General features: G+C 37.0%; 2 protein-coding genes across 2 annotated transcripts in view; both read left to right on the top strand.

Moving 5' to 3' along the window:
* Positions 1-7,696, top strand: part of LOC132847972 (NACHT and WD repeat domain-containing protein 2) — a 46,746-nt gene extending 39,050 nt beyond the window's left edge. Inside the window, exon 8 of the mRNA XM_060873476.1 lies at positions 2,037-7,696. Within this exon, the coding sequence (XP_060729459.1) occupies positions 2,037-5,930 (3,894 nt within the window). The 3' untranslated portion in view covers positions 5,931-7,696. The remainder of the gene's footprint in view (positions 1-2,036) is intronic.
* A 4,999-nt stretch (positions 7,697-12,695) lies between these two features.
* Positions 12,696-22,989, top strand: zgc:194930 (uncharacterized protein LOC557813 homolog). The gene is made up of 3 exons (XM_060874657.1): positions 12,696-12,932; positions 19,369-19,421; positions 21,633-22,989. Exons 2-3 carry the CDS (start codon positions 19,390-19,392, stop codon positions 22,255-22,257), a joined length of 657 nt encoding a protein of 218 aa, XP_060730640.1. The 5' UTR covers positions 12,696-12,932; positions 19,369-19,389; the 3' UTR covers positions 22,258-22,989.
* The last annotated feature ends 2,731 nt before the right edge of the window (positions 22,990-25,720 follow it).

Genomic DNA, 25,720 nt, shown 5'->3' with positions numbered 1-25,720 from the left:
TTGTTATATCATTCATAGTGCAAAACATATACAATGTCACATTTTTCTTTTTTTTTTTATATATTTTTTAACATCTGCTCTGATATTAACAAAAAACCTGCAAGATATCAGAATGTGATGGTTTTGGCATTGAAAATGCCAGAGAAAAGATTTTTGTGTGATTATTTGTTTAAATTCTTTTTTCATACACACTGTATATAGTTATGATGTTTTGAATTTTTTAACCCCTGCTGACAAGAAGAAAGGTCACATGAGTTTTGGTGGTTGAGTTCTTAAAAGGCTTGTAGAAATTACAAGAAATGACAAGGACACAAACAACGCTACAAACGAATTTGTGCCACACTGCATGGAGATGAGCTAGTTTATCCGAAAAAAGATGCAGAAATGGGCTAGTTTGCAGTTGATGTATATGACCGAACATATGCAGTCGATGTATATGACAGAATGCATTTAATATCTCACATTGCTTGCTAGTTAAGGGTAGCTAATTGGAAATTCAGCTAGCACACATGCATTTTAAAAAGAGAGTTAAAATGTCTATCCTTGGTTGAACTGTTAGGTTGGTCTGGCAAAAATCATAGGTAAATATTACACAAAAAAGTTATCACACCCTTACCAGAAAATGCAATTCCAACAGGGACAACAGAAGATGTGGTTGTTAAAGAGTATTCATGATTTTGGTCACTTTGCCTGGTGTTTCACTCTCAGCAAACACATGCTGGAGTGAAGGCATTAAAATACAGTTCAGTTGTCAGCGATTATGTTTTAATGCCCTCTTCCAGACTCTGGAGGGGAATGAGTCTTTGCAGGAAATACCTCCTCTGCTGGGCTTTTTTTGACAATTTTACTCAATGTATGCTTCCCATTCCAGGCCCTAAGAGATACGAATGTGTAGTGCCCTCAAACAACATCTGAAATGTTGGTGATGTGAACTCACTAAGACTGGTGAATGTGTGTTCAAAGACATGTCAGGCAATGCAAACAAAAAAAAACAAAACAGGCCTTTTGTCTTCCTTTATCTCCCCTGCTACATTTCTCTGTAGTGCTATAGTTTCTGTCTGTGTACAAGAATAAGGCGGACCAAGCAGTTATCAAAGTCTCCCGAATCAGCACAGGGAACAAAGTGTTAGGCATCCTTTAATAGTGCAGCAGCAGTGCGATGTATTGTATTTTGCAACTGAGATGTGCTCTGTTCAAAAAAATCAAAAAAATAATGACAACAGAGTCTGGGTGTTTTTTACTCCACAGTTATCTTGGTTATCTCATCAGCCAGGTGGTGCAGAGCCTCAAATGGCCTGAGGTGGAATACACACTCCAACAAAAATAATTGAGTGAAATCCTGCAGTGAATAAAATGGTTTGCAGTTAATGGAGAAGGATTCCAGGTATTGGCAACAATATGCCTGCACTGTAATACAAACTATTCTTGGAGGTGAAATCCCAGTAAACAGTGCATTGTCTGGAGTGGCAGTACTGAGGTGCATTTCAGGTCAACAAAGAGCAGTGCAGAATGAAAGTCTTTACAGGTACTCTTAAAATCAGTAACTCATCAGTTTTGTTTATTTGGCAAGTGATATGAAATTTGCCACAAAAAAAAAAACAGCTTGCAGCTTCTCCGATTAGAATGTGTAGTATTAGGCAGGTAGCAGCAATTCACAAGGATTTTCCATCAATTACATTTCTTTACCGGGCCCGTTTCAACATTAGATAGCAACCCCTACTTTTCTGTTACTTCAAAGGGTTATGTAGTGAGGATTGAACATCAAAACAAAAAAGCCTATTATTTGTCCTACTATTAAGAAGCAGTATCATATTCAACCTTGGAGGCATGAACTACACGCATGGTTTTCATAATACTTAATGCTGCATTCATAAAATCAACTTAAGCATGTACAGAACCCAATCCTGAATACAATACATGTGTGTAACTGTTTAAAAATTGAAGTATATGATCAAGATGTATAAGATTTATCATAAATAATTCAATTGTGTTTAAGAAACAGAATAACCAATCAGTATTTTCTGTCTTTTTCCCAGGCATACTCATGGCTTCAGAAAGAAATGGGGCCAGAAACAGATCCTGTCATCATTGTGCGCTTCATTGGTTCAACTGACCTCTCTACAGACCTTCGCAACCTCCTCCAAAGTATTTGTGAGCAGATTGCCATAAACTATCGCTGCTTAATCCACTACCTGCCAAACAAGATTGAAGAGATGAGAGAATTGTTGATAAACCTTCTTGGGGAGTCATCCTTCCATCGACCCCTAGTGATCATACTAGATTCCTTGGAACAGCTGTCTGAAGCAGAAGAGGCACGTAAGCTGTGGTGGTTGCCTATCCATCTCCCTTGTACAGTCCGCATTGTGGTATCAACCTTGCCTAACAAACATGGGATACTACAGAAATTACGTTGCCTGGTTCATGATGAGGATTGCTATGTAGAATTGACACAAAGAGACCGTAAAGCATGTAGCCAAACACTCAAACAGCAACTTCTGGGTGTAAAACGAAAAGTGACCTCAGGCCAACAAATATATGTAAATGAAGCACTGGCAAAATGTACACTGCCCATGTTTGTCAACCTTATCTATCGTGAGGTGGTACACTGGCGCTCACACAAAGATGTTGATGAAAAGTCCCTTTGCTCAACAGTGCATGAGAGCATAGAACATCTCTTCATCTCCATTGAAAATAAGCTGGGAACCCACTTTGTCTTTCGCGCATTGGGATACATTACAATGGCTCGTGTAGGGTTGACAGAGGTGGAACTGGAGGATATACTGTCTTTAGACAATAGTGTACTTGGAGACATCATGGTCAGCTCAAATCTAACAAATCCCCTGCGAATCTCTTATGATCTCATTGCTCAACTAAGAGAAGAGCTGGAGGGTTACCTAGTGGAGCGTCAGGTTCGGAATGTAACCCTGTTGGTATGGGCAAACAGGCATCTGCATCTCATTGCACAAAAGTTGTATCTTAGTAATGAAGAAGATGTGCACCAAATGCACAGCCTTTTAGCTGAGTATTTTCTTGGCGTATGGGCTGGTGGTAGAAAGAAGATTTTCCACTGTGACAACAATCACTTTGCCTCATTAAACATCTCTCAGCATCGGAACCCTCACAACCAACAAAGCCTTCAAGGCCACGACAAAGCCTCTGCTGACAAGCATTCATATGACCGGCAGACTCCAGAACAACCCTGGGTGTTTCAATGCAACTTACTTGAGCCAGACATCTTCTTTGTCAATCACCGAAAAATGACAGAACTGTTATTTCATTTGACAAGGAGTGGGCGGACAGATGACCTCATGTATGGTGTTATAATGAACTTCAGTTGGCTATATACAATGATAAAGATTGGACAATTTGACAAGGCCTTGACAGACATAGACCTGGCCTACAGCTACTCACAGGAAAAGGAGCTCAAGTTCCTTGCTAGCACACTAAGAAGTATTAAGGTCAAAGTAATGAAGAACCCTGCTTCACTCTCTGCTGAGCTTCAGCAAAGACTTCTTCCTGTGGTCACATCTCTCCCCAAACTCCGACATCTCTTACTAGAGTGTGACAAGGATGGACCCAAATACTGCTCCATAGTACCGCTCCACTCTTCCATGGATGTTACATACAGTCCTGAGAGACTACCACTGTGCTCTAGTTATATGCAGATTGTTGAGATTCTACCTACTTTGGCTCCCAACATTGTAATTGTAGCTCTTGAGGATGGCTCAGTCAGTACATGGGATGTTGAGAGCAGACAGTTGCTGAGACAGATTGACACAGCAAGGTCAGTTGTTCTTGGTGTTAGGCTCACCACAGATGAGAAGTACCTTGTGGTTGCCACTACAAAAAACACACTACTAATTTATGATAACCATAAATCCTGTTTGTTGTCAGAGGTGGAAGTTAAAGGCTCAAAGCAATGTGGCATCACAGGTGGGGTAGCATTCATTAATGGATTTACCTTATCCAGCCCCCATGCCTTAGCTTGGCTGGAGGCAAGTAAAGATGTCAGTGTGATTGACCTTCAGTATGGCTGGCCATTATACCAGTTCCATTGCTGGTATGAAGTAACATGTGTTGAATGCTCCCCAGATGGTATGTATGCGTTTTGTGGGCAGTATTTAAACACCACTACTATATTCCACCTAGGAAGTGGAGATAAGCTAGCAACAGTGACCTCTGAGTTTTCTGGTGGATTTGTGAAGTCCATCCTGGTTCTAGATACAATACATCAAATGGTGATGATTGACAATGAAGGTAGCCTTTCTGTCTGGAACACCAAAGATATCACAAATCCCAGGCTTATGGAGGACTATGACTGCAGAGGGGATGATAGTGATGTGGTAGGTATAGAATTATCTGAGGATCAGAAATCAGTACTTATTTGCAAAGCCAGAAGCATTGAGGTGCTTGATACCAAGCTTTGGAAGATGGTAGAGAAGTTTAAGGCCAAACGTAGTGAGAGATTTGTGGCTGCTGTTCTGTCAAAGAATGGCCAAAGTATTGTAGCATCAATGGAAAATACTTCATCCATATTTGTGTGGAGAAGGGACAGTGGGCAATGCATGGCTAGTTTAATAGAGATATCAGGAGCCATTGTCAAGTTGATCAAGTCAACACACCATAACTTGCTTTTGTCCGTAGCCAGCAGTGGGGTTCTCTCAGTTTGGGACATTGATATCATAACAGCAATGTCAAACATTGACAAAACAGGCAAAAAGATGCAAAATGTACAGTTGTCAGGCAGAGAAGACTTTGTCTACACAATGGATGGCTCTGAAGCCATCCATAAGTGGAATTTCAGCACAGGTTTCATTGAGATGGTGTTTAAACATGAAGGGTTAGTGGAGAACTGTGTTCTTACCACATCTGGTGATGTTATGGTGACATCTGATGACAAATGTAGCCAATATATCTGGCAGACTGCCACTGGTGAGAATATCTTCCGAATCAACGGTCAAAAAATATCCCAACTTCTTATCACCCATAATGACCAATTTGTGGTTTCTCTCTGTGAACAAAATGCCTCACGTGTCTGGAGGCTTGCTACTGGACACAAAGTGTGCAACATCTTGGTTACCCTCCAGCATGCACTTATCACCACTGCCAACACTTTCCTGGTTGGTACAACTAAAAACAAGCTGTTGGCTGTCAGCTTGTGGTCCGGCAGTGTATCCAAGAAGTTCGTCTGTGATGATGGGATCACAATCATAAATTTTAAGCTAATTCCAGACAGTCCAGACTATGTTGTCTTCATCACATCCACAGAAACTGTTTTCCTATGGAGTGTAGCTGATGAGTCAATCTGCAGAAGGGTGCAACTGCCAAGCAACTTCTTAAAGAACTTGGAAGACTTCCAAATCTCACCAAATGGAAAATTGGGAATTGTATCTAAAGGAGATGACAACATAAATGTCCTGGATCTACACAGTGGAAAATTGCGCTTAGTCCATGCAGCAGGCATAATATGGAGGCAAAAGTTATCAAGAGATGGACGGTATTTGGTCTATATTTGTTTCGGAAATTCTGATGAGGATGATGATGCAGGTGTGGTTTCTAGTTTAATTGTCATGCGACTTGCTGATGGAAAGAGTATTGGTACCTGTTCTCTCTACAAAACACCAACCTACTTGTGCCTATCACAACGAGCACTCAACATAATTATTGGATTTGAGGATGGTAGCATTGGGACATACACAGTTGTGGACCGTGTAGATGCAGCCCTCAAAATCAAGATTGCCACCTCCAACAGCCGGCAGATTGTTAACAATGCCTCACAGAAAATACGACCCAAGTGCAGCACCAATGCCTTCAAGACCATTGCTGATTGCATGTGGAGGGAGTCAACTGAAGTTTTCTCTCGAGATAGCCCCATCAATGTCTCTGACAGTGGGGAGCCTGAAACAACAACACCAACAAAAAAAGACTGAATTACTGCAATGAGCATTATTCAGGAAGTACGTGTTATAGATGAATGGGACCAGATTTGGATGCAGTTGATTCTTGTTTACAGCAACCTTGTGATTCAGTTGCACAAATCAGTCCTCTGGGTACTACACAGTTGATACTGGCCAATTACTATCACACTGCAGTTGTATTCAGTCAGGTCACCTTTATCCTTTTATCTCTGTTTTGGTGACTTGCTATACTATGTTACATACATCTTTGTTATATTTGAAATACATTGTTTAATTCAAATCAAGCCATAATATTACTTTATATAGAAACATAGAAATGTTATATATTTTTAGCCATAACACTTATTAGATTTTTTTTTATTATCAAAAATGTTTAGTCATCTAAGTTTCTTTATGTTCTTTGGAACTATATCAAAGATTTAACATGTGTAAGTGTGTACATATCTATTTTGGCTGCTGCAATTTGTGCAACTCCTTAACAAAGTTATGTTGTGCTTAATGCAATCAAAGAGAGTGCCTGGATTTTAAGAAATTTTCTTATAAACACTAATGATTAAAAAGATGCAGGGAATTTATAAAAACAAAACCTTGATATAGATATTCATCAATACAATAAACATGCTACAATATACAAGAAATGAGTATAAAATGTGATTCATTCAGAATTACCAGTCATTACAGCAGAATGATTTCAGGAAAATTATATATTATTAAGGCTGTTTATATTATGTTACTGCTTTCATTGTATTAAATTGAATTGAAGGATGGAATGAAAAATATCACTAACTGAAACTCTTTCATATTGTTAGTTGGAATATACTGTTACTGAGTATTTAACTTTGTGTGTAGCATCTGACAAGGAGTATAAACGCCTTAAAAAGTGGTGTAATAAGTTATGCCAAGTTTTGTTTGTTGCTGTTTTACATGTCACTAGTAAGGCATTGTGGGAAACGTGTGATAGTAGAAAAAAAAAGAATATTTAGTATTTTCATGTTATAGATGACTTAGAAATGTATAGATATATGTATTTACAAACAAGGTTGTGACAAGCCAGTTTTAAGGGGTTGCACTTTATTTGGGACAATTGTTTATCACAGCTGACACAGAGTATATTAAGAACACAATGACACAAATATTCATCTACAAACGGTTGGTTAAGTATGGCTAATTTTAATTTTTATCTTTGGTTAAGGGTATATTCTGGCATGCTAAATAATGATCAACCATGCCCCATCAATCTTCTCCATAACTTCAAGGGCTATTCCGACAAATTGTATGTTTACTTCTGAAACTGTTGAGAATTATGCCCATTTACAAGTAATAACCTATAGCATTATTCAGGGTTGACACATTTCACCCATCAAAGTACAAATTTTCAAAACAAAAGAAGTATTATTAAAATATATTTTAAAAATTGTACTAAAATATATAGTGTGCCAAAGTTGTTCCTTTTTTGTATTTCTTTATTTCTTTACAAATGAATTCTGCTTTGTGACTTATTTGAACACTATTCCTTATGGATCTATTGTACCACCCAGTGTGACTTATGTTAATTGTAAAAGACAAAAAACTTATATATAACTTTGAAAACAACCTTCGATAGGCCCATGTTGTACTGAAATCCCAGAGTATATTTGAATGTGTCACTTTGAGAGCAGAACGTGGCATATTACATGTTGTGTGACATGAATGACTTAATTGCAAACATGTTTGCAGAACATGGTGGCATACTGGCAATGAATGTGTTTATTGTATTGTTTGTATAGTCAGCACTGAAATCCCTGTTTAGAGATTTATATATTTTCATAAATGTTGTACTTACATTTTGTTACAAAGTTGTTTTAAAAAACGAAAACTTATGTCTGAAGCAATATGAAATAGTGTGTATGCCTTGTTTGTATGAAACATTTTAATGTAATAAAATGGTTCTCTTTTTGCCTCTTAATTCAGTTCCTTTTGTTATTTTGTATTACTAGCCTGTATAAAAGACGCATATATCAGAATACAAGTTAATATATTCTACATACTTCATTTCCAATTCCTTAATAATTGTTAAAACTTATATTCCCATGTACTTGGATTTCCTGCATGTGTCACAGTTCCACAAATATGCATACATTCATAGATATGCTGAAATAAACGAGGCTTGGGCTTGGAGTAAGGCATTTTACTGAATGTCTATAATCCTAGCCAAAATGGAAAAAGGAGTGGCAAAACAAGATCTGCCCAATATCAACAGCAACTATAATGGATGTTGCTTAAGAAGACACACCTATTACTATTAATAGCAACCATAATGCAAGAGGACAAACAAAATCTGCCTTTATTATTAATAGCAAACATAATATGAGAGGCCCAAGAAGCACCGCCCATAATTATGATAACAACTCAGCATTATGAAAAGACTTTCCGCAAAGTCATCATAACCACACACATCATAACCACACTAGTTTGGGAACTGTACGCATTATATTTAGACATAGACATTTATAACTAAATTATACTATGAGCTAATTATTTATTTCTCTATTTACACTTTGATAACTGAGGCATAAACCTGTGACCACTGATTATAGGCAACAGACATTAAAGTGTAAAAACCCAATTCATGTATCATGTCAACGTTAATTAAAGCAATCCAGAGATTCAGTCGCTTAATTATAATTTACTATAATTATTTGGCAGCTGAAATGAGTATGAGGCCAAAAACATTGTGTGAAAGGTTGAGAGATTGTAATGTTACTAACGCTAAACATACAGTTACTCATACGGGGATAACCGGTAGAAAGACAAACATCCGTTTGGGTATGAGAGGCATTATTTCTTGATTTTTTTTCTCATAAAAACTGACATGTATCATAGATGAATACATTGATACAGTCACTAATACTTAAAAAACATAATAATATTTGACTAATTACTAATATGACTAATATGGTATATACTTATTTTAATTAGTCAAATATTTATCTTCACTAAAATTTAGACAATTAAATTCAAGTAAAAGAGCTAATGCCATCATCCACAATAGTATCATAATTACAGTTAAAGCACTGAGGGTAGTTTAGGTGTGGTGTGTTTACCTATGGTGTTTACCAAACCGGTCTTTTTTAAACTAAGTTTGAGAAAGACCACAGCAAATATTTTAAGCCGTTTGTTGGTTTTAATAATAGATTGTGTTTTTCCACCACTATTTGCTTTGTAACTGTGTCCATTTATAAGTGACAAGACTATTACATAGTTCTTGGTGCAAGTGCAACTTGACCTGTTTTGATCCTTGTTTATGGTGTTGTCTGATGTAAGAAATTTAAAGACAGATAGATATGTATGTAGGACACCATCATTTTTTTCTAAAATATGTATGTAGGATGGCAATAAAAAATCAGCTGCATTTAAAACTCATCGAATCATCTCTCCAAACACACACACTTACCTTAGTGTAGGGTTTAAGGTATCTTGTTTCTGGGCTTTGTGTTGGTGGAATCATGTTTAGGGGATTTTCTTGTGACCAAGTGAACACACATCTATGAAATTTAATCTGTATATTTAATAATAATTACCATACATTGTAAGTAAAGAAATAAAACGTGACAGTTTGTGATGTGATAGGTAAATAAGCAATAGGTAAATATTCAGTGACAAGGTGGTGTGATACGTCTCAATGGAAAGAGGAGTGCTTTATTTCTTTTTTACCACAGTAATTTGCCAATGATTATACTTTTAGTCAGGCCTTTATAGTTAGATTCAATGGAGTGGAACAGTTAGATTCAATGGAGTGGAACATTCATGAAACAACTTAGTACTTGTTATCGCTTATGTTATAGCAAAACTTGGAAAACTTACTGTTACAAAGTGCTGAAGTTGCATTCATTATCAGATTTAGACTATGTGAGTTGAGGTACTGTCATACCTGTCCTTGTGATTGAGTTGAATGAGCAGTTTCCTTACTACTACTACAGCATTGTTATAGAAAATTAATAAATATCTTGTTACTAACCAGATTTGAGAACTGATCAGCACTGTTGTATAATATACGAACAATACGCCCTGTACTGAGTGAACATTTGTAATCCTTTTATAACACTAGCCTAAGGGTGGCATAGTTAAGAGGAACGCAAATATTATTTTCCTATTATATCATCTGGTGATTCACACTAAATTGACACAGATACAAACACAGATATTGATCTACATAAAATTTAGCTTGAATAGATTTATATCTACAAACTAATTTAAAAAAGCCGCAAAGTATGCTTTAGCAAAAAAGTGAAGCAAAAGTTTAATTAAGGCATTTTCAACTGAACAATCAATGGCTAATGTTTCCAAGGTTGAAACCAAAGTAGATTCAGGATGTTCATGAAAGATATTTACACATGTCTAAAAGAGCTTAAATTCACACACACATACACACACACACACACACACACACACACACACAATGTGATGAAATCAAACAAATGTATAGACAGAGTCTGAACACTTTTATGTTAAAAAAAAAATATTTTTACAGATAATTAACACAATTTGTTAAGTAGCAGCACCAGATAGACAAGCTAAGGTAAACGGAAGAAAACAGATCTTATCAGAACCTGAATAAACACCCGAATATTTCCATTTGTAGTGTTGTGGTTCCCCTTCGTACCTACAATGAATTGGTGACTTCTCTAAAATCTAATAGGATACATGTAGTTACAACAGTGAGAAATGTAGGCATGAACAAGGGTCAGGTTAAGAGGACAAAAAGGCTGGTTCTGCCCTGGGCTTTGGCTTAACAGGACCTGCAATGTACTAGAAAGCTAAATATGAACTCAATACTATACTAGAGATGTCTTATACAGCACTTTTTAACATATCTGTGCAGGTTGTTTCTTCCTTTACAAAGTTTATGATCCTTGTTTATCTATTTCTCATTGTTGTTATGGCTACACGATGATGTACTGACATATTAAAAAAACAACAACAATGCAATCATTTCATCTAAGAGCCTACAACCTCATATACTACATCTCACTTGAATCGTTACCCGTCCATTTATTTTTAAAACGACCTTTTTAAATTCATCGTAGTGAGGTTAATTGTTTTAATTGTTAATTCATTACAATGCCCTATTCTTGATATCCTTCTAATTTTCCAAAAATCCAGACCCCTTATTATGGCTTTTCACATTTGTTTACTGTGACTAAGTGAATCATTAGCTAGTTTGCTGTTCATAGACCTAAGAATACCTAGAATATTTCAAGTGAATGCTCAGAATAATTGAACACCCCCCACCCCCCATCAAGAAGCATTTGTATTAATATTGTCACTATTTGCACTAAGAGTGTGCTTTCAAAATGGGCCCATATACAATTGCCAGTTTATTGGTGCATCAATGTTACACCTACATTTATTACAATTTTTTGTATTTTTTTAATTGGGTGCATGTACACCAACCGCACTGGTCTCACCACTCTGTGACACTGAATGAAAATGTCATGGTATTGTGCATGCCATGTAATAATCACAGTAGCTTTGTATTTCTTTACAGAGGAAAAAGAGAGAGGTGCTAAAGTCAGTAGTTGTAGTATATTTACAAAGGGCATCTGGGCTAGCTGTAGCTAATATAATAACTAATGTACTATATATTGCCAAAGTATATTATGGACACCCTGACCAAGACTTCCTTATAATAATTTCCACTTTTCTTGGAAAGCTATCCACTAGATCTGGGACTGTGGCTATGTGGATTTGTTATTCACCCCCAAGAGCATTACTGAGGTCAGGCACTGCATTCCAGTTCATCCCAAACTTCTTTAGTGTGGTTTAGTTCAAAGCCCCGTGCAGGCAACTTGAGCTCTTCTACTCCAACATTGGTAAATCATATCTTCATTGAACTCCCTTTGTGCACAGGTGTGTTATCATGCTGGAATATGTTTAAAACCGGTTTAAAACCGAACATTTGTTGACACCTAGATTGACACCCATATGTGGGTATCAATCTAGGTGTCAACAAATGTTCGGTTTTAAAGTGTAGCTAGTGGCTCAATACAATTTAAAAAGCTGTAGACTTGATTGTTTATTCTAGCATAGTATGACCATCTACCAGCTGCCAAAACACAGGCCATGCTGATCAAGCTGGTACACTATATTTAGCAGCTCTGTAGTTCTTGTAAAATTCAAGCATGTTTTTTTACTACTTATGTTTATCACTATACTGTGCACAGGTTATCTAACACACACAGCAATAAAGTGTTAAGAAACACTTCCACTTACTGGACAATAACTTACCAACGGAGAAGGTGGATACCAGTTTGACCAGCCTGGACCAGGTTTGTTAAACTTTCACATCACCTTTTTTCTTTCAGCAGGGACTGCAGGATGACCTGTTAAAGGATGGGCCTATTAAAAGGTATTTTTTTAAAGGATTTAAATAGTTTCCAAGTATGATTTTTTTCCTGGTTCTGGAAGAGAAATCATATGCTGTAAATATACATAATATGTAACAGGACTACTATAACAGGACTACTATACCACTATACTACTAGCTAGCCTTGTGCACCGTGTCTGTTGTGTGTGTTATATGGATAAGCTTAACTTAACTATTGCAGTGTGGCTGCTGCTTAAAACTCTTTCCGATCACAAGTATTATGTCATCGCAGAGACACGTGAAACGTTTTTTTTGTTATTGGTCAGGTCTGACAGAGGAGACAGGACTGGATCTGAAAGTCAAATAGGCGCCATAGAAGAGCTGACACACCAGGACCGTCCCTCTGGCAAGCAAAACACACACACACACACACGAACGCACACACACGCATACACACACACCCGCGCGCGCAGACGCCCAACTCTGTCCTTGTGTCAACAAAATCTACTGCCATGCTCGTTAGTTCTAGGAGAAGCCTTTGGACTACTTCATGTCTCTTTTTTTTTACTTAGGAGACTACAGTTTGGGGAAATAAATGAATACTGGAGTTATCTGTGAAAATACGGCACCTCCGGCAAACACCTGCCACACCTTCAGCACTCTAACAGGTAAAAGCCTTATGTTTGTAATGGCTGCATTGTTCAGACCAAAGGGTCTTTCTCGGACGGTTCCGGAAAGAAAAACGGAAAAAAAAACGAGGACAATACAAGATTTTAAAGCGGTGGACTTTTGTGAGCCTTTGAGAAACACTTCCTCACCTGTTGCGCTTAATGTTTGGCGCATTTACTCTCAGTTTTATGTGCTGAAACCTGGTCATAATAAAGTTCTTATTGTTTGTTCCTCATGAAGAAACTAGTCTGTGGCGTTAACCACCTTAACCAGGTGGACAACTGGTTTATTTTGGTGTCATCTTCGTTTAGTTTCGCTTCGCATGTTCACACTATTGTATAAACTAAACTATATCATATATAAACTACCTCGTGAGCAGGATATAAATTGTTTACATGTGTATATAATATATATATATATTACATGTGTGTATATATATATGTGTGTACATATATATATATATATAAAACAGTTGAAATATATTCAGATGACTGAGAAGGTGTTGCACAGGAGGTTCCTGGTGGTTCAGTAAACATGTGCTGGCTTTATAAAGAGAGATTTTGTTGCTGTAAAATATCCAAACATTATTGCCTTAATGCTCTTGTAAGGTTTTCCAAATGTTTACTCCAAGTATAATTTTGATAACATGTTAATAGTAATCCCATATGCACAAGGTGATGCCATGACCTAACATTCTTTCCAGAGCTAAGTCTGTTGCTTAGAATTAATTATAGTCCAGGATTATTCTAATCTATAAATCAATTCTAATATAAATATATAATAAGGGTTGAGATATATATATATATACATATATATACATATTTAAAGGACTGATCACCCATTTATATGACTGTGGAAAGCGGTGTGTACAGGATAAAGCAGTTTGTCAGGATGTTTACAGTTGGAGGCTTTGTTTACAGTCTCATAGGTAATGAGGTGTGGTCGCCATGAGCCAAGCAACAACAATACTCTTCATGAAAGTGGAATTAGTATTAAGCATTATTGTTATTGTGCTTCTACAAACCTTCTTGGATGCTTGACATGCATTCGTATGGGCGTAACCAGTACTTTAATAGCACGATAAACCAGATTTTCATGCTTTCCTTCTAATAATACTTTGTATAAAAGAATATATACACGTTGATATTTTTAGGACTATAAAATGTTCGTCTTGTGCATGTATTTTTTTTGTTTGGTTGCTCACCAAAATGAAAAGGAAGAAAGATTTTAATCAGTGGCACAGGGAACAATACTCAGTCAATATCTGATTATATATCTGGTTTGTTTGCTATGTTTGCAATGTCTGACATTCACTATCATCTAAGACTGGGTTTTATACATCTTTATTCATACTGACTGTTTCTACAACTGTGTTGTTAAACTGGATCTGCATCTAACGATCTTTGTAGTCTGATAGCCATGGCAACATAAATGGAAAAAGTCAAATAAATGGAAATATTTCTGTTTAGGTGAAATGTACTGCTGGATTTGAAAGTTGTGTGTCACCTAACAAATGAAAGAGAAAAACTATTAAGGAAAACCAGGTTTTTAATTAAGGTCTTTTTTTTGGTGGATACAGCAACATCCAACAGGTTTTCTCAGACCGCCATTAGTCTATCATATCACATCTTCATTAATGTCATTAAAGAGATTAATATGAAAATATGAAAAGTAAATAATCCAATACCAAGGTTTAAGAATTTATTGTGGACTAAAGACACTTATATATGTACTCCAGGACACAAACAATTCTTTTCTAACAGCTAAATTGGAATGATCGGGTTCAAGAATCATGCAAAATATATTTACAGACAAACTAAACAGCCACTACTCAAATACAGACACATATCCTTCTCTCTGTTTGTCTGTCTTCCCTTTATTCTTCCAAAATAAGCTTGGCAGTGTCAGCAGACTCCACATAGTGTTTTGCATAAAAGCTTTTTTGAGACTTGTGGATTTACTTTATGGAAAGTGAACAGAGATCATCATGTCTTATGAAATCATGTCAGAAATACATGACAAAAAACAGTCTACAGCGTCCACTTTGTCCCTAAAACCTGCAGCATTCTGGTGTACCCAAAACAGTGCTACACATAATATCTACCATTGTTAATAAATTATAAAGAGACCTTTCAAATATAGATTGTTGAATCATGCTAACTGTGACGCTACAACCAGCATGCAAATGCGAATCAAATGAAGACCAGTCAACAGCTTTCGTTTGCGTGCTAGCCTGTGACAATTCTTTTGTGTTTGAAGAAAAAAAAAAACAATCAGGACATCGAACAACCTGGATCATAAATAAATAGATTAATCACTCGATCACGATCACAAAAGTCAGCTGAGCGATGTTCTCCTAAAGCATCATTTCTATCTGTGGAATAGTTTTAGAGTTAGAGCATATCAAACATTATATATGGAGTAATAAAATAATATTTAAATAATAATATAAAATGAATAATGTAAGTGCTATGTTTCATATAAAATGTTTTTATTTAATGAAGCAGCCTGATGGCCAGCACTGTGGCAAAGCTGGTATCATCACTGCCTCACAAACCCAAGGTACATGGTTCAGTCTTGAGTTACTTGGGTTACTTTCTGTTTTGTGTTTCCGTGCATGTTCCTCCTGTGTCCATGTTGAATTTCTCTAAGTTCCTTTGTGTCCTCCCACCTCCCTCCATTGCCACTAGGTATGAATGTGTAGTCCGGTTTCCAGCATGGCGGTTAGACACATATGTTTGTTCAACATATCAAAATATGTGATACAAGTTTTGAGACAGAACAGACCAGCGTCAATGTTTATAGGTAAAGTCAACGATCCCTTTTGTGTATCAAATTTGCTGATGTTTACACAAAGCACTGCTAATGAACGCCCTTTGTTTCGTATATGTTTATCAGTCAATTAGGTGGCATGGTCTTTCTCAAGAGACTTTGTGATATACTGTACACTGTTTAATCGTGAAACCTTCACTATAGCAACCAACGGCACTTAAACAAACACCATATCTGCTCTATGCACCTGTTTGATTTCTAATGCTGCAGTTCACTGGATTGAGTTGCAGCCACAAGCTACAGCCTACAGTATAGACACTATAGTGGAGAAGAGAAAGACAAAGATGAAATAGACTCAGACTCAGAAGGGATTGTGGGAGGGGCAGAATAACAGACAGAAGGACACACGGATCAGGGTCAGACCTTTTAATTTTTTAAAGTCAATCATAAACAGTGCGTGTTCACACACACACACACACACACACACACACACACACGCACTAAAAAAAGGTTTCTAACCTTTCTGCAATGTCATATTCAAATTGAGTGCAATGATATAAGACCATTTCAGAAATATTTATGTTTCCTAACACTGATTTACATCTTATGTGCTAGGCTTTGTACTAGCTTGTGGCTGGTAGATTAGCAAATCTGTACTAGCTCTGTTCACTCATCAAGGGCATAGACGACAGGATAATGACAGGATAATGTGAACCCTTTTCTCCAATAATTGTGCACCAAGCAGTAAATGGTGAAACCAATGAATGTAGGAATATTTTTATTTATTTATTTTTTGATTAATCGCTTTAGTGCGTGCATCATTTGCATAGAAGTGAGAAAACACTGATTCAAGGCGCTTGTCACACTGGCGCACTGGAGCTCGCCGGTGACACTGAAGTCATGGCTCCGTGTTGCACACGTACATAGAAAATGTATGGTCACCTGGTAATGTGTATGCACTTTAGGGTTAGGTGCACATGTATGAACGGAGTCTGTTGTCTCGTCACACAAACAAATATTTGAGAAACACAGAAGGTCGTTTTAAGAAACCGCAGACTAATCTCTAAATAGTTAAGCGCTTTATATACATGCTACTTAAAAAAAATATTGAGCACCACATTTTCAGCCATAGACTTACTGCATAGGCTATTTTTATTCAAATCATGTTCGTGCTACATGAAGCAGAATAGTGCTATAAAACCATTTCAACATTTTTAAATAAAAACTCTTTATAATTGTTTTATTCAACCATTGTTCTTGTACATGTAGCCAAATATCTTTTACTTTACTTACTCATTTGTCATTAAATTGTCAATAAATTGCATCAGATTTTTAAATATATTCAATTCAATTCAGTTCGTTTTATTTGTATAGCGCTTTTTTACAATGGACATTGTCTCAAAGCAGCTTTACAGAACATAAACATAGAACAGAAGATAAACATAAGGAGTAATATAAAGAATTAATATAATAAAAATTCAAAATATATATAGTTCACAGTGTGTATATATACCTCATTGTGTAAATATTTACACACTGTGGTATATATCATTATAAATTGATATATGCATTCTTTTATTATTCAACAGAACACAGCTTTTTCTTGCACATTGTGGTTTAGCCCTTTAAATGCATATCCAAAATAAGACCTTTTTTAAGGCTAGACACTTGTAACCAGACAGTACATTTTTAAAATAGAGAGTCAGTAAATAAGGTAAATATAAAGCATAACTTCACTTGTGATGATGTAACTTCCCCAAGATTGTTTATTTTACAGTTAAAACGGTGCTTTATTCCTCATCCATACTAACGTTTGTAGAACAGTCACAAAGCTAGTTATGTTAGCTTCCATCACAACCATGGCTTAATAAGTTAACAAGGCAAGTGAATGTTACTTAGAAACCAGAAAGAGCAAAGGCCTCTTTTCTGAAGAGTTTGCTATGACAGAAAACGTCCAAAAACATTCAAAAGAATTCAGCAGTGCTGTGGAATGGAAAGAAAAATCTAAATGATTAACTTTACATTAGCTTACAAGCACACACCTATTATTTGAGGAAATGGTCATTAATAGTCAATAGCTGAGGAAATTGTGATCATAATGCCACTGGTTGTGCCCTTGTTCTGCTGCCTAATGCAGATTTTTTGAAAACTGTAGGAGAAAAGGTGAAGATTTAATCCTCTGGTGTCCATCTGTCTGTCTGTCTTTCTGTGTTTCTGAACTGTGTATGATGATGCAAAAAAAAATAATAATAAAAAATGTAAATTGTCCATGTGGCATATATCATAAGTTTATGCATGACATCAGACACATTTTATCGTAACTAGTTTCACTTATAACACTGGTGTGTAGATTCGCAAACCAAAGGTGATGTAAAGCTGGTCTACTGACTTGTTACATGTCACTGGAGGATGCCACATAACAGCAGCCATCTTACTGTATGCATTTTAGCACAGTCTCAAGCTCTTAATCTGCTTTGACCAAATCCAGAACATTTATGTTTCATGCAGAGTCGCTGTGAGACCACAGAATTTATTAAGGACATATGGGTTTTGTAGAATGGAAGATACTAAGATTGCTATTTTGACCGGCATGATGCACTGTCTGGCCGGAGATGAGGAGGTGCACAGCTGCTGTAGTAATCCTCCTGTAATAACTAGCTCATACTACAGCCAATCGGACATGTGCTACTACACACGTCTGGAGTTTAATCATCACCTAGTCACTACTGTACATTTGCGTGTCTCTGCTATTTCTGTTTGTTTATCAACAGGCTTGGGTATTTAGATTTTTTTTTTTTTCCAAACTTGATTCAACAAATTTATATTCAGAAAACTCTAAACTGTCTTACATGACAAATTGGTACACTGCACAAATCTGTACGAACGATAAGGCACAAATATTTCTTTCCAACCACGCATCAGGAAGAAGGAAACAAGAAAGGGAGAAAAGACCAGCCGTGTCCTTGCTCTATCAGGGCCTTTCACAGACTGCTCCATCAATTATTTACCTTTCATTTGGCCACAAAGAGCAGGAGAAATGGCATAGGCTGAATGGAAAAGAAAAAGGTCAGCACATCTTCAGCAATGTACGCAAACTAACCACGCAGGCGATACAGAGCCATCCGCAATGTCACACTTGCAATTTTGTCTCTCTCTTTACTCAAGAGATTCAGAGCCCTGCCATGAACCTGGCAGACGCATAGAACCATATGTCAAATCAATACTGGATGACACTGCCTCAGACTGAGAATGGTGAAAGCATTGTGGCTGTAACCTGATGTTTTTTTTTTGTCTCCCATCAATTTCTCCAGGTATAAAAATACTGTGGCTGAAAGGTTAGATGCGTTGGGCGGGACTTGTCTTCATGAATTCTGCCTTAGAGGGATGTAGATAGTGTGGTTTGTCACAAGTGCTGTCATGTCTGTTTAGGCGCTGAGGCTATGGTGATCATTGTCTTATTTCTGCTACTGGCATATCAGAGATGGAAACCCAAAGGGAGTTACTATGTTTACTCTCATTCTGACACCCATGTGTTACTTCAGTAGGAATCCATCTTTACATCTTTTTCATCCTTGTCCTCTGTTAATGTATTAGCTTTAAAAACGCATGATGAAAGTTGCCTGTGCCTAACAGATACCCTCCCTTGTCCCTTTTTCTGTCCAGCCCGGCGATCCAGCTGTCCAAATGGGGTGCAGATGCTGTTGCATGATGAAAAGGTAAGAATGGAGAAACAAACCCAAATTACTGTTCCTCACTCTAGCCAAATGACAAACGCTCACTGTTGCCCTGCTGGAGTTTATAAATGTCACGACTGTCAGAGAGTCGAGTGGAGGAAGAAAAAACGTTGAAAAGCTGTTATTACTCTAAATATTGGTTGTTGTCAGCCAACAAATCAGCCGTGCAAAAGGGATCAGAATAGCTACCACATTGCCTTTTTACTCTCTTTCTATATTTATCTTAGGGGATCTGTTCTGTCAGGAAGAAAGAAAAAAAAAACAGTGTTGTAAAGGCTTCATCTAAAGCACGACTGCTGACTATCGCTGGCACCGTTAATACGCTTTAAAACTATATCAAGAGCAAACCAGATGGTGAGGTCTCTGAAGAAAAAATGTTATAAATGACACCTGGTGTATTATCGGTGTATTATCAATACACCGATAATACAATTATCTGTGTATTTATCTGTGAATATAGCCCTGCTAAATACTCAGGTAGTGTATTATCTTTAAATGCTGCCAGGCTAAGAGGTCAACACGAGTGTTATTTTCCTGGTAGCTGACAGTGATTATGGCCTCTCTAGTTCTTTACCCTGTTGTATTGTTAGTGCTCTGAATATGATAGTTTTGCCGGTTATGGTACAGATTCAATAGAAGGTGGATATAATGCCCAGTGTCACACTTCTGGGCTTAGCTTGAGCTGATTAAATGGATTTCCTCATGCAAATACCATACAAACCTGACCCAGAACACAAACTTTTTTCCACGTTTTACTTTTGGTTTAAACTCTTTCTCCTTATGATTCATATTACATGCCTCTTTTGTCTTTCCAAACATTTAATATTTCCTGTGAGGACCTTCCACCCCCCACCTCCACCCCCAGAGGACTTTTTTTTTTTGGGTTGTAGCCATTACAATATCAGATTTATGCAGGTTCTGTAAATATCTATTATCTATAACACGGTTCAATGTTGTTTGCTGTATGGAAATCATATTCTGCCCTTTTCTGCTCTATAGCAGTTTGCAAACAGACATGGATAAATACTGTGTGTGCTGTTATTGTGTTGTCATATGGTAGGTTTTTGAAGGGAAACTCAACACCTCATGTGTTTCTCTACCACCAATATTCCTTCATTTTGGCTTGTTTGTTTAGTTTTTTTTTTTAAAAAATAGACATTTTCAGGTGGCTGCACTGGAATCAATTCAAGAATACAAGGAAATTGACATTTGTAAACTGACATGAAAATAATTCTAGCCAGTCAACTGACTCGGTCAACTGGAACATTTTTAACATCTGCAAGCCTGTATTGTAGATACTTTCCCTGCTAACAGAAGGCACCACCATCTTTCCACAGAGACACAGAAAGCTGTAACTGTGCACAATGATTTTACTTGATAGGCATGAGAGAATATATCTATTAATAAGATGAATTACAGCTCAGGTTTTGACATACAAAATAAACTACGCATGAACGCGCATGCAGGAAGATCAACGGATTGACACTGGCCAAGTCTGGTGTCTTCACCACTTGCTTACTGTGCTTAGCTCTGGGGAGTAATCTGTCTCTTTCTCCTGCTCTATCCAATGGTGCTTTTGTGGGCTTTCTGTTGGTGGAGGGTGTGAAGGGCAGAAGGAGCTTTGCAGGAAATGTCTGACAGCTCTTATCATCATCCATAAATACACCCAGCTCCCTTCTGCAACACACACACACACACACACACACACACGTTTCTTATCTCTCAGGAAACTATGCTGTTCATGCATGTGGATTGGTTTGTGTTCCTTACAGGTGAAAAAATGTTGTTAGGCTTCTGAATATGATCCAGCATTATGAAAGACTCACTTAAAAAGGTCAATGAGGAAAAGAGAGACATACTCACAGAGCAGAGCACAATAGTGGACTCAGTGCAGGGACATTACTGCGTCAGAGACTGCGTTTGCGTACCCAATGCAAATTTAGTGTGCAGTCAAATCTGCTGGCTTGACTTATCAAGTTGTAAAAGAAGCAAATATTCAGGCTTTTGTTTGCAGCACTATGAGTTTGTCAGGGTTTCTTCCTTGATATTATGATTATTTCTGAATTGCTTTACATTGTGGCTCATACTTGTCAAGAAAGAACACTTGTTTATTATTATTATTGTTATTATTATTATTATTATTATTATTATGCTGCATTGGGTTCTTTATCCATCTCTCTGATTTTCTTATAGTTACATCCATGACCCTACAGACCCCGTAGAAATCAATGGTCTGAAGCAGGATCCTTCGACTAATTCCTTATTCTCTTCCTACCAATTTCACGGTGAGTCAGGTGATGGAAAAAAACAAGGCTTCCACAATTTGGGCTACACCAGCAACAGCAACCTCAGCAAATCTGATATTGAAAACAATCACATAAACCAGTCTAGATTGAACCTACCCCAGTCAGGAGGGGGAAACTCTAGTCTGTATATTTTACAGCCAGATGGAGGGATCTCTTCAATCGTCCCTAGTGCTCCACCCTTATGTCCTGTTACACCACTGGGCACAGAACCTGGGAAACAAACAGAGAGGTTCAGAGATTCGGGCCTGGGGAACGGGTCTGATGGTTATTTGTGCAGAACAGAACAGGAAGAGGAAGGAAGACATGGAGCAAGGGACACGGCAGACGAGGAGAGCGTCATATCAGTGGATATCCATACTAGCAGCACAAGCCTCTCCTCAGCTGACACCAAGCTCATGAAAGCAGGGTCGAAGGAAAAAGACACAGAGGACTCTGTGAGCGTCACAGACTCTATGGTGGCGGAAGCACTCGCTGCCTTGGAGGCAGCCACTGCAGGGGAGGAGTATGAGTAAGAACTGGAGCTTACCACCTGTCATGGCTCCAGGACCTGACACGAATGAACACCATATATGGCCAAAAAAAATCTATTTTTCTTTATATATGTTTAATTCACAAAATCTTCATGAAGGATGTTTTTAAAATGAAGTTTTAAACAGACTCCCATATGTTTACAGGTCTTACTGTATATAAACTGAAGATATAATATGAATATATTCTACCAAGCATATTGGTAGCATGGAGTGTATGGGCTGTTACTTTCTGAACCTTTCTCTGTGCCTTTTATAGTCTATGCAAATCCATACTACTGTGATAAACTTTGAATTATTTTTTTTAGTTGACAATATGCAATATTCTCTAACTTCCCAATGACACTATAAGCCCGAGAGCCTGAGACACAGCTGAAGCAAGTTACCATGCAAATGTCCAATAGGCTCAGAAAAACATATATTCCTAAAAAATAAAAATAAAAAAGACACTGGTGTTCTTCCTTCCCGAAATGTGAAGACTTTTAAATGGAAACGGGGTTTTGACCAGGAACAACCTCCTCATGGAGAGAGCTTTATTCTCAAAATTTATGCCGGTTAAGCCAACACTGTACACTTGTTGTCTTATTTTAGTTTTAATTGATCAGTTCTAATCAGGCTGTTGTATCACATCACATCATCCATTTACAACCTTTGAGTCTTGATTACCAAAATCTTGATTCCACTATGGTGAAAAAAAAAAAAAAAAAAAAAAAGCTATCGACTAGGAGTTGAAGTGAGCATCTGACTGACATTCACCATAAATACTAGTTAGTGATGTCTCTCTAGTTACTTTAGTAGCTTTAACAAAACCACTGAGAACTGCTGGTAAAACAGCAGCACAGTTTCCACAACGACACCTATATTTCATGAAGAACTGTTATTATAGAGCTAACTGCTGTGTCTTTATTTATGCAATTGACAAACCTTGGGCCAATGACAGTAGTTGACCTAAAGTAAAATAAATAAATAAACTTGAGTTGTGAATATATGGTTAACTCCATGAGGCTCAAGACTTCAGTTGGTGACTTTGAAACGATGAAGAAGAAGCACAGTAAAACACTTTGCTCAGTCTAACAGGTTAATGTGATCTTATATTATCAGCCATACTAGTTTTTCAAATGCTGCTTTTGTAAGCTAATATGTCTATGAAGGTTAAACTTTCTGTTGTAAAGGATTCTGAAAGTGAGGACTATGTTTGTTATAGTACAGCCAAAAAACTATCTTTTGCAAAATGTATATATGTAAATGTGCGGTCACTGTTTCTTCTATGATATTTATTGTCTTTCATGATGAGATCAATACAGATGTGTATTTTCAAATGTTTTGTAATTTTCAAAATCTGATCCACTTAATTAATTTAACAAGAGATAAAAGAAAAAAAAAATAATAATAAAGCACAATGCTTGTGATCATGACTCGTATTGTTAGTAATCTCACTTCCAGACAGCGAGTGACGGATACTCCAACTTAGCACGAGCACGTGCGAGAGCACAGAAGTCTGGCTGCTTAAATCAGAAAAAAGAAGAACTAAGGCTATTACAAAAAAAGGTTCTAGTCGATTAATAATACTAGAGAATTCTTTAGAGATTCAGATAATTCAGATTCCATTAACCGCAATACAACATTACTGACAACTATCAGATAATCTGCCACAGCACAGCCCTGATTTGAAGTTTAGAAATTAAGGCAAAATAAGTATTTGTTGTCTGTCACTTGTGGAAACACTGCTATAATCTCGCTGTAATACGCACCGTCATTTCCTCCAAACGTGTCTTACAGCAGGCTTCATGACAAAGTTCAACCCATCAAGGATTTCTATTTGCTATTTTATCAATTAATTGCTTGTTTTATACTATTCTGCTTTTTCTTCTTTATGCGCAAATTGGACACACGGACATTATCTATAATAATATCTATCAATCATCTTCTGTATATGATAACTGTATCTTAAGGAATCTCCAAAATCAGTAATATACTCTAATATATATATATATATATATATATATATATATATATATATATAGATATATAGAGAGAGAGAGAGAGAGAGAGAGAGAGAGAGAGAGAGAGAGAGAGAGAGAGAGAGAACAAATGAACATTTGAAAGGTAAAACTTGACACAGAACTATTCTCTAACCAGTCATGATTAATTAATTCAGGGCACTAAAATAGACTTGTCATGAGGAAATATTTAAAGTAATTCATTAATAAACTTGATATATTCTTATAGCCATACATCAACAACTGAGCAGGTGCACTACTATAAGGAGCTCTGTAGATTTCCACCACCCACAAGAGTTTAGCTCCATGAGGGAGCAGGTTAATAATTCACAGCTCCAAAAATACCAAGGCCTAATACATTACAACCGGTTAAACTTTCATGAGCTTCACATGTGCAAACATGCATTAGTCACTCTGAAACTGTAGGAATGACAGTCTCAGATACACTTACTTCACTGAAATTCTACACTAGTGTACCCGCTCCACACGTCATCCAGGATCTTGATACATTAGAAGTGTATAAGTAGGACGTCAACAGATTAGAGAGAGAGAAGAAAAAGCCATGATGTAAAAAAGTGTAGGAGCGCATGGTTAACAGTCTCCTCCGAGCGACACAGGCTGAGTGGATCGTGCTCTCTGCAGAACCAAAATGCAGGAATTAATAGAGTGGAGAGAGAAAGTAGTTTTGAGAAAGAGTCTGTTTCCAAGGTCATCAGTACCGCTCTAGTGACCTATAAACACACACCTGTTAGATATTACCCACAATGCTCGGCTGATTAACCTGCTGGACCAGCATTACAGGTGCTTAAGGAGAGCGTTATGTTTAAAAGTAACTGCTCTCTTGTGTGACAAATTATGGATAAACTTGGGTTTAATGGAAAAGAAAAACCATGAACACCCAGTTTTTCATTTAACATATTTTTAATGTAGATACAAACTGTATGAACAAAAACAGAATTAAAACAATAGTTGTTCTATAACACAGCCTTTTTTTAAAAATCCAATTCAAAACATATTTGACTTTCGATATCCCGATACATTTTAGACATGTTTAAAACATCTTAAATACACAAATAGTTTCATTATTTATTTTGGTTCAAATTTTTCCATGAAGTACACCACAAAAAATCCTAAAAGAGGTAGCAGGGACTAGCTGACTGTGTGCCGGTGTTTAAATAGTCTGTAGATGGCACTCTGTATTAGGAACGTAGGGATTTCGGAAGAGAAATTTTGGACTGATCTGCCAGGCTTGGAATAGAACGTTTGGATTAACGTGATTTGGAAATATTCTCCATGTGTTACATAAATACACTTTACTAATAATATGCGATTAGATGGCAATCGTTTCTTTTTCCAAGCCAAAATAAACCTCTGTAAGTGTAATTTCAACCATCTGACTATTTGTCTGTAGAGTATCGCATTGTTTGCTGTAGATATACAAAGCTCCT

The sequence above is a fragment of the Tachysurus vachellii genome, chromosome 7, assembly GCF_030014155.1.
Source record: "Tachysurus vachellii isolate PV-2020 chromosome 7, HZAU_Pvac_v1, whole genome shotgun sequence".
NCBI classification, from domain to species: domain Eukaryota; kingdom Metazoa; phylum Chordata; class Actinopteri; order Siluriformes; family Bagridae; genus Tachysurus; species Tachysurus vachellii.
Note: the sequence above shows the minus strand (reverse complement) of the source record. Positions and strands in the feature narration are given on the sequence as shown.

Bases quoted from the DNA above. Each gene is read 5' to 3' on its own strand.
- zgc:194930 (XM_060874657.1), top strand. From the start codon at position 19,390: ATGGGGTGCAGATGCTGTTGCATGATGAAAAG. The intron at 19,422-21,632 runs GTAAGAATGGAG...ATTTTCTTATAG, and splicing joins TGCTGTTGCATGATGAAAAG to TTACATCCATGACCCTACAG.